Source organism: Scylla paramamosain, chromosome 42 (genome assembly GCF_035594125.1).
Source record: "Scylla paramamosain isolate STU-SP2022 chromosome 42, ASM3559412v1, whole genome shotgun sequence".
NCBI classification, from domain to species: Eukaryota; Metazoa; Arthropoda; class Malacostraca; order Decapoda; family Portunidae; genus Scylla; species Scylla paramamosain.
Window position 1 is genome coordinate 10,147,392 of NC_087192.1, and position 20,109 is coordinate 10,167,500.

Below are 20,109 nucleotides of genomic sequence, written 5' to 3' on the forward strand. Positions count from 1 at the left end.
TTCCTACATAAAAAAAAAAAAAAAAAAAAAAGCAGATTCAAAGCTTCAAACTTAAAAATAAAATAGAATGTATAAATAATATGAAATTGAACAACTAACAAAGATAATTCTTATCATTAACTTTTGAAATTTCCACCAACTCTGTTTATTTATCATCTACATTAAAATTCTGGTCTTTCTGCATTTATGGGACTAAACAGATGCCAAAAAATTGGATGTGCCAGATCTGAATTTAATCAGATATATTAGTAATGAATAAATAAGAACAAAGGCTATTTATCTACTTATTTGCAGAAAACACAACTGATATCTTCAAGGAATATTTATACTGAAATCACAAAACTTTTCAAGGCATATTTCTAGAAAACAAACCAGTTTGGCCTCAGCAAACTTAATAAACAGATTCTCCTAGAGTCCTCCCATGAAACTTTCTCTGGCTCTTCTTCCTCTTCACTTTTCTTTCGTCTCCAAAGCAGCAGGATTTGTCACACTTAAAATGATCTGCTGTTCAGTTTGCTCCTCAACAACTGGTGGATTTTCACTCACAAAGACAGAGTGGAAAGACCAGCATGGCAATGTACACATAATAGACTCTTTCTCATACTCTTAACTTTTTACTCTGTTTCTGTTACACTTTGGAGTGCTAATATACCCTTCCTCTCCTCCTCAGTCCAGTACTTTATTTATATATTCCAAGCTTATACCAAAAATATTCTCACATACCCTACTCCCACCATTGTACCCACAGGTGATGTAGCTAGCAGAATAGCCTACCCATGGGTGCTGTAGCTAGCAGTAGAGCCTACACATGATGGCAGACGAGCACCATTTTTAAACTTGCCACATGCCAATACCTTTTGGAAAGTGCCAAAAGGTCTAAAAGATCAGACAACTTTCAAAATGGGACTAATTTACAAAAGTACCATCAGGTTTCCCAAATTGTTGGATGCCAAAGACAGGACTTTTGCTGTATAAACTTTTCACTTCTCTAACATTACTGTTAAATTTATTGTGCTTCTTCATCATGAGATTTCAGCCTGATGGCACTAAAGGTTTTGTACCTATCTTTCTCTTTCACTACAGTGGTATCTACTGAAACTTTTCCTTAAACTCTTCATAATTCCTTGCCCTGTGTATCTATAGCATCATGTGGGACCAACCTGCAGAACTGCCTTTACTGAACATATTGTTTAAGGCCTCAGTTTTTCTCACACACCTTATCACATTATTTCTATATTTTGTAACTACAATATATCACATACATTATACATATAGAAAACTTTGCCATCTGTAAACATCAAATGAAACATACATAGAACACTGCTTACTTAACTCACCTAAGTCTCACATTTGTTCCTGAGTAAGATTCATATGGCTTTTCCACTTGATTGAACTCAAACTCAAAGGAGGTATTGTGAGTGAGTTCCCCTGGTCGGGCCAGTTCCTTGACCAGGGAGGTGAATTCGTGGTGGTTTCCTCTGTCATAATACAATTCAATTTGACCCACAAACTCAATCTTTACACCCTGATGCTCCAAACGGCTTCCAGGCTTCTTTAGAGATATATTCACCTGTGAAAGAATATGACAAATATTTAATTGCAGTTACTGAATCTTAAGGTCATTAATGTTTAGACATTTCAAGCCAGGGAAATCATAAGTTGGCTTTATGTACAGTAGCTCCCAAAACTATCTTTAAAAAATAAGAGGCCTACATTTCGACACAATGGATGATATTATTTGACATGTTTGGGGATCATGGTGCCCACAGTTGGTTGCCCTGCACACTAAGGATGGTTGCCATATTTTATGACTTGGGAAATAGAGCAGCATATCATCATCATGTGAAGTCATGCATACCAACCTTACTGATGTGATATGTGATCAGGCAGCAGGTTTCATATTATTTGTCATGCCACAGTTTGCACCACATTTTGAAGATAACTTTGGGAGCTACTGTACATACATATCCTTGCACAGTGGCACCATCCTTACCGATGGTGTTTAATCAACTAACTCTTTATATGATAAAGGTTTACATTCATATACCTTTATATTTGGGACCAACATGGAAAATGTCATGACCATCTACATTTTCAGCTTGCTCTTTGATTAAATGGATCACTTTTCTGTGAGACCACATCTAAAACTGGTTTCTTAAGTGGATAGAAAGAGAAAAAGATGAGTTATTTAAGAAAACTGTATTAGAGGATGAAAGAAAAATACACAATTTTGGAACCAGAAATTAAGAATGTATGAGCACAAAGGTTTACCTTTTAGAACCAATAAACCTTTAATTTATGCAAATTAAGTTTTTCTACTATTAGAATTAGAGAGTATGCAATAGCATCAAATCATAATATAAAAGAACACTTCTATTTGTTGTTTGCTTGTTTGTTGTTATTTGTTGTTAATGAGACATCTCAGAACAGCTGAATTTCTATTAATCAATACAGGCCCCATATAAACTAATGACACTTTTATAAAACCTGGTATTGTATGAATAGTGTAAGAAGAATCTTCTTTATCTTTCTTGTTTAGGTAGGGAATGTACTATTTTTTTGTATTTGTTCAGATTTAGAGTCTTTAGGATATAACATAGTCTATGTGCTGCTTCCCATCAACTAATAGGAGCTCTCCACATCACATTATCGTGTGTGTTTTTTGGCATAACAGAGCTTAGAAAGTCCCCAACATAAGGCTAGCAGCTTTCTGCTTCTCTTCAAGAGAAGTGGTCTTTTTAGTTTTTCATTGGTTTGACTCAATTTTTAGTGTTTTGACAGTCTGAAGATGAAATTCCTGTAATTCCTGAAATGTAACCAAGAATAAAGGAATGTTGCCAGTACTGTTTAGAAATCTTCCTATATATATATATATATATATATATATATATATATATATATATATATATATATATATATATATATATATATATATATATATATTCTGAGCTGATTTAATTATATAGAGAGAATGACAAAAGAGAGATGGCTAAGAGGTTTGTGAGTATGGTAGATGTGCAAGAGGAGGATCCCTGGTGAAATGAAAAAAATAGAATACTAGCGTGTGTATGTGAGAAAAATGTGGAAGTGGAGAATGAAAGGATCTGGGCATACAAGAATGGAATGCTGGGGTATTCTCTGGGTGAGGTCTCAGAAACAAGCATCAAATATAGGTAAGATAGAAAGACTAGTAATCCAGCACAATTTTTTATTTGTGAGAGAGAGAGAGAGAGAGAGAGAGAGAGAGAGAGAGAGAGAGAGAGAGAGAGAGAGAGAGAGAGAGAGAGAGAGAGAGAGAGAGAGAGAGAGAGAGAGAGAGAGAGAGAGAGAGAAACATGCCAATTCTTTTAATTTAGATACTGTTGGAAAGTATATTCAAATTAGAATGTTATGCTAGTAGAGAGGAAATTATCAGTTATATGCTGAACAAAGTGGTACCAAAGCGGTACATAGTAATGCTATGTAGACAATAAAGAAATCATAATAATTCACATACACCTAACCACGGTTCTGTTTTTTTTTTGCTTGACTTTCTTATATGCCTCTTCTACTTACAAGTACACTCAGAAGTATTAGACTAGGAATCATTGCTTTCACTGCTTCTAACATCATTGTTAATTTTTTGTTTAAAGGAAGGAAAATGCATAATGCACATAATGAACACAAATACACTGCAGTTGTGGTCCCTGAACAGGTTGAAAGCAGTATGACAACTGATCCACAGGCACTATGCAAAGCGCTGACTGTCTTAGAACATTACTTGCCCTGCAAATTGGGCAGCAGCTGGGGTGGTGACTTTGTCTCTCCATTGCTCAATAGCTGGCCACCATATTTGAGGATAAGTCTTACTTTGTCTCTTGTTTATTGCACCACTTTTCACTCAGAGGTGAACTCACCATGTCATGGTATAGAAGAAACCAAAATGCCTGTGGTGGTACTAAAAATATTGTTTTCTACTGGTGGTAAATTTTCCTTTTCTATCTTGAGTGGATTATGTGGGGTGATAATATAGAGGTGAATGAGAGCAATGGAAACATGTAAAAGATGAAATGTGAAAATTTGTGTGCATGGAAGGAGATGTGTAGTTATGGAATTTTTCTTTTTTTTTGTGAACAAGGGACACTGGTCAAGGGCAACAAAAATCTAACAGAAAAAGGCCCAGAGATGCTGGTCCCTGAATAGGGTCCAAAGCGGCAGTCCAAAATTGAAAGATAAGTGTCTTGAAACCTCCCTCTTGAAAGAATTCAAGTGATAGGAAGATGGAAATATAGAAGCTGGTAGGGATATCCAGAGTTTACTTGAGAAAGCAATGAATAATTGAGAATACTGGTTAACTCTTGCATTAGAGAGGTGGAAAGAATAGGGATGAGATAAAGAAGAGAGTCTTGTGCAGTGAGGCTGTGGAAGGAAGGAGGCATGCAGTTAGCAAGATCAGAAGAGCAGTTAACATGAAATTAGCAGTAGAAGACAGCAAGAGATGCAACACTGCAGCAATGAGAAAGAAGTTGAAGACAGTTTGAGGAGAGGAGTTGATGAGACGAAAATTTTTTATTAAACTCTGCCTAGAAGAGTGGTAGGAGTGGAACTCCCCAGACATTTGAAGCATACTCCATACATGGATGGATAAGACCCCTGCACAGAGTTAGCAGCAGGAAAAGGGTGAAAAAACTGGCAGAGACACCTCAGAACACCTAACTTCATAAAAGTTGTCTTAGCTAGAGATGAGATGTAGAGTTTCCAGTTTAGATTATAAGTAAAGAACAGACTGAGGATGTTCATTGTGGAAGAGGGGGGACAGCTGTCTGTCACTGAAGAAGAGGGATGGTTGTCTGGAAGGTTGTGTCGAGTTGATAGATGGAAGAACTGAGTTTTTGAGGCATCGAACAATATTAAGTTTGCTCTGCCCCAATCAGAAATTTTAGAGAGATCAGAAGTCAGGCATTCTGTGGCTTCCTTGTGTGAACTGTTTACTTCCTGAAGGGCTGGATATCTACGAAAAGACATGGAAAAGTGCAGGGTGGTATCATCAGTGTAAGAGTGGATAGGACAAGAAGTTTGGTTTAGATCATTGATGAATAATAGGAAGAGAGTAGGTGACAGGACAGAACCCTGAGGAACACCACTGTTAATAGATTTAGAAGAACAGTGACCATCTACCACAGCAGCAATAAAAGGTCAGAAAGGAAACTTGAGATGAAGTTTCAGGGAGAAGGATAGAAGCTGTAGGAGGGACGTTTGGAAATCAAAGCTTTGTGCCAGACTATTAAAAGCTTTCGATATGTCTAAGGTAACAGCAAAAGTTTCACCAAAATCTCTAAAAGAGGATGACCAAGACTCAGTAAGGAATGCCAGTAGAGCAGCCTTGATGGGACCTATACTGACAATCGGATATAAGGTTGTGAAGTGATAGATGTTTAAGAATCTTCCTGTTGAGGATAGATTAAAAACTTTAGATAAGCAGGAAATTAAAGCAATAGGATGGTAGTATGAGGAATTAGAATGGTCACCCATTTTAGGAAAAGGCTGAATGTAGACAAACTTTCAGCAAGAAAGGTAGGTGTTGAGAAAGTTGAAAGTTTGACTAGGCAAGGTGCAAGCATGGAGGGACAGTTTCGGAGAACAGTAGGAGGGACCCCATCAGGTTCATATGCTTTCTGAGAGTTTAGGCCAGCAAGGACATTGAGAAGAATTTTAATAGGTAGCATGATGTAGTCAGAGGGAAGAACAAGCCCTGAATCATCCATGGTAGAGTTTTTAGCAAATGTTTGAGCAAAGAGTTTAGCTTTAGAGATACATGTAATAGCAGTGTTGCCATCTGGTTGAAATAAAGGAGGGAAAGAAGAAAAAGCAAAGTTATTGGAGATGTTTTTAGCTAGGTGCCTTCTGCAAGGGGAGTTATATCTTGAAAGATTTAGACACTTTCTATTAATCAGTTTTTTTCTAGTTGCATTACAGACTTGGCATGGTTCTGGGCAGAAATATAAAGTGCATGAGATTCTGGTGATGGAAGGCTCAAGTACCTTTTATGGGCCATCTCTCTATCATGTATAGCACAAGAACAGGCTGTGTTAAACCAAGTTTTGGAAGGTTTAGGTCAAGAAAAAGAGTGAGGAATGTATGCCTCCAAGTCAGACACTATCACCTCTGTTATGCACTCGACACACAGAGACAGATCTCTGACACAGAAGCAGTAGTCATTCCATGAAAAATCAGCAAAATACCTCCTTAGGTCCTCTCAACTAGTAGAGGCAAAATGCCAAAGGCACCTCTGCTCAGGGGGATCCTGAGGAGGGATTGGAGTGACAGGAAGAGATATAGATATGAGATTGTGATTGGTGAAGCCCAATGGAGAAGATAGGATAATAGCATAAGCAGAGAGATTTGAGGTTAGGAAAAGATCAAGAATGCTGGGTGTATCTCCAAGATGCTCAGAAATACAAGTAGGGTATTGCATCATTTGCTCTAGGTCATGGAGGATAGCAAAGTTAAAGGCTAGTTCATCAGAATGGTCAGTTAAGGGAGAGGAAAGCCAAAGCTGGTGGTGAACGTTGAAGTCTCCAAGGATGGAGATCTCTGCAAAAGGGAAGAGAGTTAGAATGTGCTCCACTTTGGAAGTTAAGTAGTCAAAGAATTTCTTGTAGTCAGAGCAGTTAGGTGAGAGGTATACAGCACAAATGAATTTAGTATGAAAGTGACTCTATAATCGCAGCCAGATGGTGGAAAACTTGGAAGATTCAAGAGCATAGGCACGAGAGCAGGTTAAGTCATCGTGCACATATAAAGAAACATTCAGCTTTGGATTGAAAGTGAGGATAGAGAAAGTAGGAGAGAGCACAAAAGGGGCTACTGTCAGTTGCCTCAGACACCTTTTTTTTTCAGTGAGGAAAAGAAGATGAGGTTTAGTAGAGGAGAGATGGTGTTCTACAGATTGAATGGGCAAAAAGGAATAAAATGAGTAGTTTAATCATATTGTGAGGATGAAGAGTATTCTGTATGTGAGTGAAACTAACTTGTAAAAGATCCTTTGAAAGGTGGAAGGACTACATGTGTTGCTAGAAGGAAATTATTTGAAGAAGCAGGGAATTGTTTAGATAGGGAAAGGTGGTGACACCTTCTGCATGTATTTGGGGATGCTCCTCAAAGGGAGTGAAACATTAGTGAGAGGAGAGAGAAATAGGTAAAAGGGAGTCTGAAGAAAACACTGAGAGAAAACTGTGGGACATTGTTATTCTGAAGTATACAACGTGTCAAACCTCTAAATAGAGATAGGATGTTGAAATATAGAAGAGAAGTTTTACCTGAGTGAATGGATTTGATATGCAAGTTACCTTGGAAAGAAGGGGAGGTGCCTGGAGACTGGACAAAGGCAACTTTTGTTCCAGTCTACAAAGAGAAAGGAAACAAGAATGAGTATGGTAACTATAGAGGGATTAGTTTACTCTGCATATCTGGTTGTGTATGGTAAAGTTAAAAAATGAGTCCACTGAATTTTAAGGTGCGAAATCAAAGAAGAACAGGAAAGTTTATGATTTCATAAAGGGAAGAATTGTTGTGAAGATCAAATATCAAACCTGAATCCTATTTAACCCATATAGTGTTGTGCTTTGTCAGGGATAAGGGTCTTGTCAGGTTGCATTTTTCCAGATGTTTTTTATTCACCACCATAAAATGAGAAGAAAATAACAAATTGTTTCATATATATATTATTCCCTTGCTATGAATGGAAGTGTGGTTACCATTCAATTTTGATTCTTGGATTTTTTCCCTTCTTAGAGCTCATGGTATCAGACTAAGGATGCAGAATTTTATTTTTATATTTTCAAAGCTTTTATTCTCACCTTTTTCTTACACTTTCCACAACCCTATGGTGTGTGTAATAAATAAGTTCTTTACATTACAAATACCTATAAATAAACAAGAATTGTAGATTCAAGAAAATGGTTGGATATGCACCTAGCAACATCCCACATTTCAAGGCCGTGGCTGCTATATCCACAGTTCTCAAAGAATAGAACATACTATGAATTTTATGACTTTGTTTTTTTTTTGATTACTCTGAAGTCTCATTTCCTATTTCTTATGCTTTACTGATTATAAATTTGAGAAATAATTTCTTAGGAGAAAGTAACTTATTTTCTTATGTGATGAATTTTGGGGAAGCACAGCAGTCCGCCCTGTGTACTCAACTGCAACATTTATAACCAAAATCTTTATCCCTCCTCAATACTGTAGCTTCCAATTTAATTTTATTGCTTTGGTATTATATGCATGTTGACATAGTGACCAAAAAAACAAAATAATCTCCAAATATGTCTCAGTTCTTACAGAAGTACTGTCTATAATAACTCTGAGCCCAAAAGATAGGTATGTATAAGAAAGCATTCATTCTTGACTTGTCAAAATATTCTTTGTTACTGTTAGTGACAAGTCTTATACATACAAACAAAAAAAGTGTGTGGTTGTATTTGAAAAGGCATAACAGGGTTGTCTTAAGAAGCATGTCATATGATAGAGTAGTAAATTTACACGAGTGAACCTCCACAAAGGAATGACAACCATTTTGACAGTAATCAGTAGGGAGTGGCAAGGAGAGGTCAGAAATATCACTTCTCAGAAAAATATGGAGCATAGCTACATACACCATCTGGCAACAGTCTGATCAAGTCTTATAATTATACTCATGATATTTGTCAAGTTATGGCCTGAATACGTGACCCCGACTCTGTTAACTTCTTGTCTTGCATGGTGGTATTCAGTCTCTTTTGAAAACTGTAAATTTTTATGAAATACTTCTAAATATAGCTCTACAAGGCAACTTAGATTCCTAGTTGGCCAATGAAGCAAGCAGTAGCATGTGTAAGAGTATTAATGAGCCTCATTGCTCTAATTTAAAGAGAATGAAGGTGTGCACAAGGTCTCATACACACTCTCCCCCTCTAATACCTTACATACTGCTGATATACCACAATCATACAAAGGGCACCAAAATGTCTAATTTATCAAGACAAAAGAGAAATTTCTCTTGCTAAAAGTATGTTGAAAAAATGAAGGGCAGAAGAAATGTGTGACACTGATGCCATTTATGCTGTCTCCCACTGGACTCAACACAGCACCACTGCCATTGCCTGTGAAAAGTCTTGCCTGCTCCTTCTACTTCTTGAGAGCATGATTCATTAAGATATGATATATGAGCATCATTATTAGAAGAATCAGAAGAGGAACCAAACAGAAAACAAAATACTTATAATAAGCAAACAGAGCATGAAAAAATTTTATATTTGCACTGTCTGTGAGAGAATGAGTGATGTCTGTATCTCCTATCTACCAAATGGATTCAAAACAACAATAAGACTGGAATGAGTAGACTGATACCCTCGAAAGGGGAGACCAGGAGCCTGAAGCAAATACTACCTTCCTGAGGTTCTGAGTTCTGCATGTTCATAGTAAGAAAATCTGTAAATATTTCTTTGATGTGAAGAGGGAACAGAAAAAGTAATTTAATCATACACAGAAACTGACCCTACAGGCCAGGGGACGCATACTCGAAGCTCTGATAACATCTGACCTTGCAAGTACTTACCAGTCTGGAACTTCTGAGATGCGTGAATGTTATTAGACATACTTGAACCAAAATTTATGACATTGGTAACACATCATAATTAATTTTGCTTTTAAGTCCCAGTCACATCTTGTGGGGACTTCAAATCTTGCCAACTAATCACAGCCTAGATTCTATACTGCCTTTAGAGATGTGAGCCAATCACAACACTGAAATCTATAATGTAAACAATCATCTATCGACTACTAATAAGTGTTTCTTTCCTCTTTCTTCTTATTATTATCATTATTATTACTACTGCTACTGATAAACCATAAATATACATATTTTAATTTAAACCAACTATGCATATAAGTATGTACACTCAAACCTTGGTACTACGGACCTCACTTTAACAGGTTTTGGAAGTAGTGGACAAAATCTGGAGCAGCAGACTCAATTTGAAAGTCCCAGGCACTATGGATGGAGTTGTGGCAACACTGGACACGAGCAATTGTTTTGAGAACTGACTGCCAGTTTGTTTACATCAGTGTAACAACACGTGTAGCTCATTGCTCCATGGTTTTTGCCCTTTTTGTGTGTTGTGTTTGAATTACCATAATTTTCTGTAACCATGCTGTCTGGAGGAAAAGTAGGAAAGACTGCCAGTGAGCGACCTTGATACAATGCTCTCTCTCTCTCTCTGTGTGTGTGTGTGTGTGTGTGTGTGTGTGTGTGTGTGTGTGTGTGTGTGTGTGTGTGTGTGTGTGTGTGTGTGTGTATTTACCTAGTTGTAGTTTACGGGAGGGGAGTAATCTCTTAGTGTTCCGTCTCTATATCAATCAAGTTTGGTCTTAAAAGCGTGGACAGTTTCAGCATTCACAATGTCTTCACTGAGTTCATTCCATTTGTTCACACTTCTGTGAGGAAAACTATACTTCCTGATGTCTCTTCTACAGTTAATTTTCTTCAAACTTTTTACTGTGTCCCCTTGTACTCTGTGCGTTTAAATTTATAAAACATTCTTTGTCCACATTTTTCCATACCATTTATCATTCTATAGATGTTTATTAAATCTCCTCTCTCTCTCCTATTTTCATGAGTAGGAATTTCCAACATTCTTAATCTCCCTTCATAGGTTGAATTACTCAACTCGGAACCATCTTAGTGACTGCTGTTTGTACTCTTTCCAATTTTATAATATTCCTCCTTGCATGAGGAGACCATACCTCTGCCACATATTCCAATCTTGGTCTTATCATGGATATCAACAACTTTTTATCATTCCTTCAACCAAATATGAGAATGCCATTATCACTCTTCTTAACAAATTCATCATCTCTCCAGTAATTTTATCAACGTGTCTGTCCGGAGTCAGATTTTCAGTAACTGTTACTCCCAAATCCATTCCTTCTTTTGGTTTCTTTAACTTCACATCATTCATCTCATAATGATATTGTATTCTTTTATTACTCTTACCAAACTCCATTACTTTACATTTACTTAAACTGAATTCCATTTGCCAAGATTTACTCTATCTATTTAACTTATTTAAATCATCTTGCAGTATCACACAGTCATTTACATTTTCTATCCTTCTCATCAGCTTAGCATCATCTGCAAATAAGTTCATATAGCTATCTATTACTTCATTCATGTCATTCACATATGTTACAAACATTACTGGTCCTAACACTGACCCCTGTAGGACACCACTGGTTACTTTCAGCCAAGATGAATTTTGGTCTTGTATTACAGTTCTCATCTCTCTATCATCCAGATGATCCTCCATCCACTCCAGTAGTCTTCCTCCAATTCTTCCATAATTTTTTAGCTTCCATAGCAATCTTCAGTGTGGTATTTTGTTGTAGGCCTTTTCCAAGTCTAAGTAGATACCATCCACCCATCCGTCTCTTTCTTACACAATATCGACTATCCTTAAATAAAAGGACAATAAGTTCATGGAGCATGATCTTAAGATCCCCTTCTAAATCCAGATTGACAAATTACTAAAACTTTATTTCTTTCCAAGTGTTCCATCCATTTTTCCTTTACTGTTCTTTCACATACTTTTCCTACAACACTAATCAATGGCACTGGTCTATAATTTAGTGGGTTTTCCTTATTTCCTCCTTTGAATATTGGTGTAATATTTGCTCTCTTCTAATCTCTTGGTACTCTTCCCTGTGACAATGATGTCACCACCATACTTTATCAGCCATTTGTTCTCTGCATTCTTTCAATATCCAGTTTGATACTCCATCTGGACCAGATGCTTTATTTACATCAAGGTCTTCCATTGTCTTAAGTATTTTATCATAACTGACTAAGACTGTAGTTAGTATATTCCTCATCAAATTATCCCTTCCAACATCCAAACAATATACCGATCTGAAACTTTTGTTCATAACCTCCGCCATGTCCTGTGCATCTTAATAGACTTTTCCTTCAACTTTCAGTCTTGATACACCTCTCTTCTTCATCTTTCCATTAATATGTGTGTGTGTGTGCATGTGAGTGAGTGTGTGTTAACTTACCTGAGAGAGAGAGAGAGAGAGAGAGAGAGAGAGAGAGAGAGAGAGAGAGAGAGAGAGAGAGAGAGAGAGAGAGAGAGAGAGAGAGAGAGAGAGAGAGCACTGCACCACTGTCAAGGTCACCCACTGGCCATCACTCTCTCTCTCTCTCTCTCTCTCTCTCTCTCTCTCTCTCTCTGTCCATTATATCTTGCTGCACAGCTACTTCATCATGTTCATTCATCTCATCCATCATGTACTGATTTTTTTAAAGAGAGACAATAAATAGGCATTTTAGGGGTAGCATCAATATAATGCGGATTTTAGCACTTCATGGGTGTCTTTAGAGCATAACCCTGTGAAAAATTGGGGGTTCACTGTGTTGGTTACTATGGACAATCAGCTTCATCTGACTGACTGATGTTCTCCTCCTTTAGTCCATAGTACCGAGGTATGAGTATATATATATATATATATATATATATATATATATATATATATATATATATATATATATATATATATACATACACACATACACACACACACATATTTTATACACAGTGCAACCTCAGTTACTGAATGCCTCCCTTTTTGAACAATTCAGTTTTCAAACAAAATTCTGAACTCATTATTGCTTTGGTTGTAGTACCATAATTTGGCTCTGGAACAGTTACTTGATTTCAAATATTAAAAGACATAGCAAAAGGTGCTGTTTATTACTAATTTATAGTTTCTATAAATGTCTATTTCATTTTTATACATTTGGAGGAAAGACACAAAGTGTAAGAAATAAGGTAAATGTGATCCCGTTGAAAAGCCTCAATGTAAACAAACAGTTTTCAGCGCTCAGAAGTAATACCAAGCCACCTGTGGCTCTATTGATGACCTCCAATGCCATCACTATTGCACAACTGCATTTTTCCAATAACTTTTTCCAGCAGCAAGATGTCTAAGTGCTATGATCACCATTTTGATGGTAAGTGCTTTGCTCCTCTCTGTGTCCCTCTGTAAGGGTTCCCTCAATAGATCAGTCTAAACAACATCTTCTGATGAGTTCTGTGTCACTAAGTTCATTCATTACATCTTTTCTGGATAAATAATTTGTGAGCTGGAGATGTTGTGAAGCAGCCATCTTGGATGTGGGAGTGTGTCAAGTTCAAGAACCAAGGTTCCATTGTATACATACATACATACATACATATTATATACCAATATTAAGCCATAAAAATATATTTAAATTCACGTCAAACTAACAACGGTTGTGCTGGGTGTTTCCCGCACTGTGTCTGAGCGGTGCTGAGGCTGGAAGTGATGTATTCATTCAGTCCTGGTGTTGTTGGTGTTTTACACACTGCAACAGTATACTAGAGTTCTTTACCTCTAAGCCCTTTTGATTATAGTTGAAGCGGAATAGCTGTAACTGAGTTACAGGTGCTTCCAGTAGCTTGTAAATTCTGAGGACTATTTACAGTATAATATGGCAGCGCCTCGTAACAAGTTACAAGATCGGCCATGTGAGTTATGCAAGCTTGTAGGGGATGCAATGTTTTCAGTATGCAGCCCCAGGAATGTAGTCTTGAAAAGTATTCCAAACTTTAAATGGTCATATCTCAAAATATGTTTTTTTTTACTCTTGACTGCTGTCTCAGTCATTTATGCATGAATTTTAATGAAAAAGACTCAAGAGATAGAAAATTAGCATTATTTTAATCTAACAAGGATATTTTCAAGTTTTGCAGTTGAAAATTTAATTTTTTTCTGAAATTTCTGAAGAAAAAGTGATATTAGAAAAATTAGCTTGAAAAAAAAAGTGTAATTAAGTAAAAGACCATAGAATGGCCTTTCCTGCACATGAAGCACATGTCTGTACAATAAAAATTGTAGGTGATAAATTGCAAAAATAAAATTGGGAGAGGAGTGTGGAACAGTAGTGTAAAAAAAATAGGGAGAGCAGGTTGACTTTCCATAAAACTTCATAAAAAAAAAAAAAAAAAGCAACACTCTTTAGAGTTTGAAAAGCACAGGAATCTTAGATAACCTTAAATGATATATGTATTTATAGATGGACTACTGACAGAAACACACAGGGGATATTAATGGCACTGTAGATATGTACAATTATGTTAACTACAGGCTAAATACAACTCTGTGAGCAAAAATGATAATTAAAGAGAATAAAAAGGATTAAGTGAGAATTGCTACATGAGTCTAATACAATCTGCATAAACTGAAAGCTTAGCAATTTTTACTCAACTTATTATTTTTTTTCTTTTTCATTTTTGAGGAAAGTTGTGTAACAGAGTAAGGGCTAATCGTCAGATGAAAAGTTATCTGGTTGAATGGATTAACTGATCTTGCGAGAGTACGGAGGCATAAAGGGAAACACCCCTGAAAAGGACTTGAAAGAAATTAAATTATAGAATTCATGAGATGTATGATAAAAGGAAGCACAACATAAATAATGACAAATAAGACAGGATGTGAGAGTATAACATTAACACTGCTGATGATACAGAAACAATGTGAAGGTCAGGTCTTTGAGATAGGGAGAAGAAATGACTCCCCTGAGAGGTTTGTGGTATAAACAAATGGGTGTTTATAAACCATAAGTCCTGTGTGCAGTGTTAGGATACTGATTAGATATGAAGGAATTAATTGTGAAAAGGTAGTGACAATGAAATGGAACATTATGAAGTGGTTTGCTAACCTGCAGAGAAGAGACAATTAGATGACAAGGAAAACATGTGAGTGCAGCAGATGACTGTGTGTGCAGTTAAACTAAATGAAAATATCAAAATAGAGAAAGAATGTTTCTGTGGAGAGTGGGTGGGAAGGTGAAAACATTACTCAAAAAAGAAAGCAAGAGAGAGATGAATTGGAAGTTCTCTTGTATAGCTATTCCCTTGAGGAAGTTCCAAGGTGTGCCTGATAATTCTCCTCATTGTATTTTTAATCTTGTTGCAACAGTAAAAAGGTATGTTCAATATAAAAATGGATACTAAAGTGTATGTCATACTTTAAAAAAGGCAGATCCCATCAAAGATTCTTTTCAAGATGTCATCCTGAGCACATCAACATAGATCCTTTTCACATATCTTCCCACATGAAGCAGTACAGTGGTGTGACATGAATTAATTTAAGAGATAGAGAGTACATATGAGTAACTGGCTGCAACAAGGGGCCAAGCACCAAAACTAAACAAGTGAGTAAATTGCATTTAAAAGTAAGCACAGTGCATGCATCACTTGTTCACCATTGCTATACTTTACCTGTCTAGTGTGTCCTAGACAGAGTATATGCAATAGTGTGTTATATCCTGTTATAGACTACATTTTCTTGTCTTTTATGTGATATACTTCTGATTTTGCTACATTGAATAATTAAAGAGTTATAAAATGAGAAATAAAACAGTGTGTTAAGCAGAAAATATTTTTAGATTTTGAAACTTCCACATGATCCAGTAAACTTTTGAACAAAAACAATCTATTGACATGCAGTATCTCTTAATAATTCATTAAGAACACTCAGACTCCTAAGTAAAACACTCCATGACAATAATTTTAGTGTTTCCTGCTGGCTCAGTTGCGCTGTCTTGGCGCCACTCTCTCTAGGAGGAGGGATGAACGATGCTGCTAGACATTCAATAATTTCTACAATTTTTTTCTCTCTCTCTCTCTCTCTCTCTCTCTCTCCTGACGTTACGTGGGTGTAGCAAAGTAATGTTACGAGCAATACAATCTATGTATGCATGTACCAAAAATGTATTACGATCGGCCACAGTAGAGGCCACGGCAGGAGTGCATCAAGGCGCCCCTTCGAGTTGCCTATTGTTCACTGTGTACATGGACGAAGTTGTTAGGATGATGAAACGCAATATAGGCAATGATGGTTTTTTGGGTATGCTGCATACTTTACTTCTTATGGATGACATGGTAATACTGGCTACGTCAAGAGAAATGTGTATGAAAAAGCTTAACATTGTGGTTGATTACTGCTGTGAATATGAGATGGTATTAAATGAAAAGAAGATTAAAATTTTTGTGATTCGCGGCACAGAGGAAGATACCATACCGCTAACAGCACACGACATTAAGATAGATTATGTTCATAATTATCTTTACCTGGGAGCGTGGATAACCAATGACGCGAGGATGAATACAGTAGGAAATTTGCATGAAACTATGAATGAAGCACACATCAACAAATTTGCAATATTTTGTACTGCGAATAATAACATGCCATACATATACAAACGTAAAGTGTTTGATGCTGCAATAACGTCTGCCCTGCTTTATAGTGCAGAAACATGGCTATTAGATCACACGAAGAAGCTGATACTTCAGTATAATAGAGCTGTAAGATGCTTTCTGAGTGTAAGGAAATATACTAGTCCCGATTTATGTTTGATTGAATTAGGTATACACCCTGTACAGAATGTGATAGCCAGCAGGAGACGGAAGTTTCTCGAATCTAAGTTAAGTGTGCCAAATAATGAAGAACCTTTCCATATTGCGTATGAACTATGCAGAGAAGCCAATACCCCGGGGTACAGATTTGTGACACAAGCACTGAGATACGAGGGTATAAGTAACCCATTGGAAGAAATCAAGAGAAGAATCAGAGAAAAACCTCCTTCAGCCTCCAAGTATGCAGCTTACAGGACAATAATTAACCCCTAATTATCTGTGCCCAGTCTATACCAGCACTGAATTCGTTCCTGACTACATGCGACAACCGCTGACCAGGCTCCAGGCTAATGTCTCACGACCTGAAGATTGAGACAGGAAGGAGGAATGGAACACTGGTGGAACTACGGCAGTGCTCATGTGATGAGAATGTAGTACAAGATGAGTCACATGCTCTTTTAGATTGTGTTCTGTCTAGGGATTGCAGAACAAGATATAACACACTAGATTTTAGTAATGTGAATACACTAATGGAGAGAGGAGATGAAGTAAAAGATCTATTAGTTATATTCATGAAGTGCTGAAAATCTACTCGTAGATATAAAGTCATAAACTTTATGCTGTTATCTGCACAAATTTTCAGTTGTAATTTACATGTTTTCTTTTTCTTTCTTTTTATCTGGTAGTTAGAAGATAATTTATAGTTGTTTAATAAAATCATGTTTTTACAGTTTTGGTATAATATTTGCACAATGGTTAATTTTAACTGTTTAGTAGAGGGAGACAGACATTTTAGAATTTGTATTTTATCTGGACAAATTCTATTAAGAAGTTATTCTTGTACTGTTTTTATTATGTATGTTTTATAATTTTATGTTTGTGAATTTGTCAATAAACTAAAAATAATAATAATCTCTCACTCTCTCTCTCTTCACTATAAACTGTCTCAGGGCAGTGAGATGGTTTATAGTGAGGATCTGTTGTTGTTTATTCTCAACATTTTTATTTTCTACTCTTTAAAAGATTTGCAAGTGATTTGCCTTCCCTTTTCAAGATCACATGAGAGAGAGAGAGAGAGAGAGAGAGAGAGAGAGAGAGAGAGAGAGAGAGAGAGAGAGAGAGAGAGAGAGAGAGAACACACTATCACCATGCTAACATGCCACTGTGATTGTGCATTTTCTCTCTCCCTCTCTCTCTCTCTCTCTCTTAGCAATAGTTAAGTAATAATTGTACCTTAATAAAACAGCTTGATACAAAACATAAGGATATTGGCAATAGCAATGCCGTACGACATTTTAGGCTGGCTGGTGTGGCATGTGTTGATAGAGAAAATTTATGTGCCCCTGCAATTAAGTTTTTTATTGTCATTTATGGAAACTTTCATGTGTGTAAAACAAATTTTTTAATAACAATAGTGTACACTAATGTTTTGTGTTAGAATTAACCATCAACAGTTGATCAACAGCTGTCTCTTCAAACATCTGATATTTACAAAAAAGAGATAGTGATGGTGATAACATGCTTGATGAGGTACACACTACTATGATTCATGTACATTAGCTGCATGGACAATAGAGATAAGATCACATCAATGTTAATTCTAAAATGTAGGGGAAATTATAGAGCAGAATACATTATTAACTCCATTTCATGGTGACTGGTGCTTTGTTCTTGTCGCATCAGCCAGCTACTCATATATTGCTTTAGCTATAAGCAGTCAAATATCTGTAGCAGGAAACTACTTTAAAAATACATGACATCTTGATAGATTGAGAGAAAAACTTTGTGGTCTTGATGCAAAAGACTTTCTACTTTTACTCCTATTCTGTCCACCTTACTGGTGCAAGAGTTAACCAGTATCTTCAGTCTTCTGTCCCTTCTACTGGCAAATTCTTGAGCTCCCTTCCTGTTTCAATATTTCCTCATGCTTACAACTTGAAATGTTTCAAGAGAGGACTATCAAGATACTTCAAAAACTAAATCGGCTATTTCTCTTACTTTCTCTGGTCTTATTTTATTTATTTATTTATTTTATTTATTTATTTATTTTATTTTATTTTTTTTTTTTGTGACCACCTCACAAGTCCTGCACCACATGGGCTTCTCTGCTACTTCACCACCAGGTAACTCAGCAACCACAGAATTCTCTATTACTCCATCTAATGACTTAGCCCCTTACCCATTAGCATGCACTTCATAAAACTACTTTTGTCTGTGGTTTTCTTCAATCATGTCTAATACATGTTAATCATCTGTATAATGCAGTAATTATTCATGACATAACTATACAGCCATTACAGCTGGGCCCCTTGACAGTGATTTTTCAACCAGTATTTCAAGCCTAGTGATGGAATAAAAATGTTGTTTTATAAGTAATGATGGAAGCTGTGAAACTAACAATTTGTTGTGACTTGGTTGCTGAGGAATGACTCTTGAAGTTCTTGATCTCCATTTAAAAAGTAGCTGCTGGCCTGCTGCCATGTGTTGTCATTGTTGTACTCCCAAAGGTATTTAAAAAACCTTTGAACTTCTTTAAAATATAGTTATGCCCAATACAATACCCACAAGGAACTATGACTGGCTTTTCTCCTGTCTTCCCTACTGTTTTGAATTCTCATGACTGTTATGGCTGGCAGAAAGGGATGTAGTGGTGGTGGTGGTGGTGGTGGTGGTACAGTGCCTGAAATATCATTGATTCAAAGGCAAGAACAAGTTACTAAGGCAGGTTACAGGGCATCTAGCTGTGGAGGACAAAGATGATGGTGGCAGCAGTGGTGCAGGGTCTCAGAAAAGTGATGTGCATCCAACACCCAACTTATTCAATCGACCTCATTTAAAGCATTCAATAGTGAATTTTTGTTGCTTTTCTGTATTCACTGATGTTCATATGTATAATGCACAATTGGTTTGTGATGTAGACAATGATTAAAAGGATAAAACTTTTTAAGCTTCTCTTTTATTATTTTTTTATAGAAAAGTTGTCCCAGAACTAGTTTTATGACTTTTTTTTCTTAGAATTACTACTCACTGAACCTCACTGTATGAACCAAGTGCTGATGTCACCTTTCTGATATATCACAATACTTTGAACAAACTTGTATGCAATAGAAAATAGTGGTATAGCTTGAATCTCCTCAAAATTAATATTCCTTACCTTCATCAAAATGTGTAATTTCTCCTTCTATAAATCTTCAAAACTGAAAAGTACAAGTATTCTCCACTGCTCTCCTTTAATTTATGAATAAATATGAACACATCTGCTGTAAAAGAGTTCAGTAGCAAAAGCTGAATTTAAGTAACAATTGCAAGCATTTATACAGTGCAATAAGTTTATTCCCAGGAAAATAAGCTATGAACATGATCCCATGATTCCAGTTAGTTTGATATGGAATATTATTCAACATAATTTTATCTGGCCTTTTTTTTTCTTTTTGGAGAGAGGAGGGCAAGGGAAACCACAATAAAACACTGTAAAATCTCCATAAATCAGAAATCCACAAAAGTTGGCATGACAACAAAATATTTATCTGATAAAAAAAAATATCCAAAAATGTAATTTTTGCAATTTTTTTTGCAAGTCAAGCCACACCAAACTTGGCATGACATGCAGAAATAACACCTGTGTAGGTTATGACATAACACTAAGAAG

At 36.3% G+C, this 20,109-nt stretch overlaps 1 protein-coding gene across 3 annotated transcripts in view; it reads right to left on the minus strand.

Moving 5' to 3' along the window:
• LOC135093161 (vacuolar protein sorting-associated protein 26B-like) overlaps positions 1-20,109 on the minus strand; it is a 38,650-nt gene that overhangs the window by 13,796 nt on the left and 4,745 nt on the right. For all 3 annotated transcript variants that reach the window (XR_010263237.1, XM_063992087.1, XM_063992086.1), the window contains exon 3: positions 1,338-1,570. Coding sequence is in view for 2 of the 3 variants with exons in the window: in XM_063992087.1 (XP_063848157.1) it covers positions 1,338-1,570 (233 nt within the window). In the remaining variant the exon portion in view is untranslated. The remainder of the gene's footprint in view (positions 1-1,337; positions 1,571-20,109) is intronic.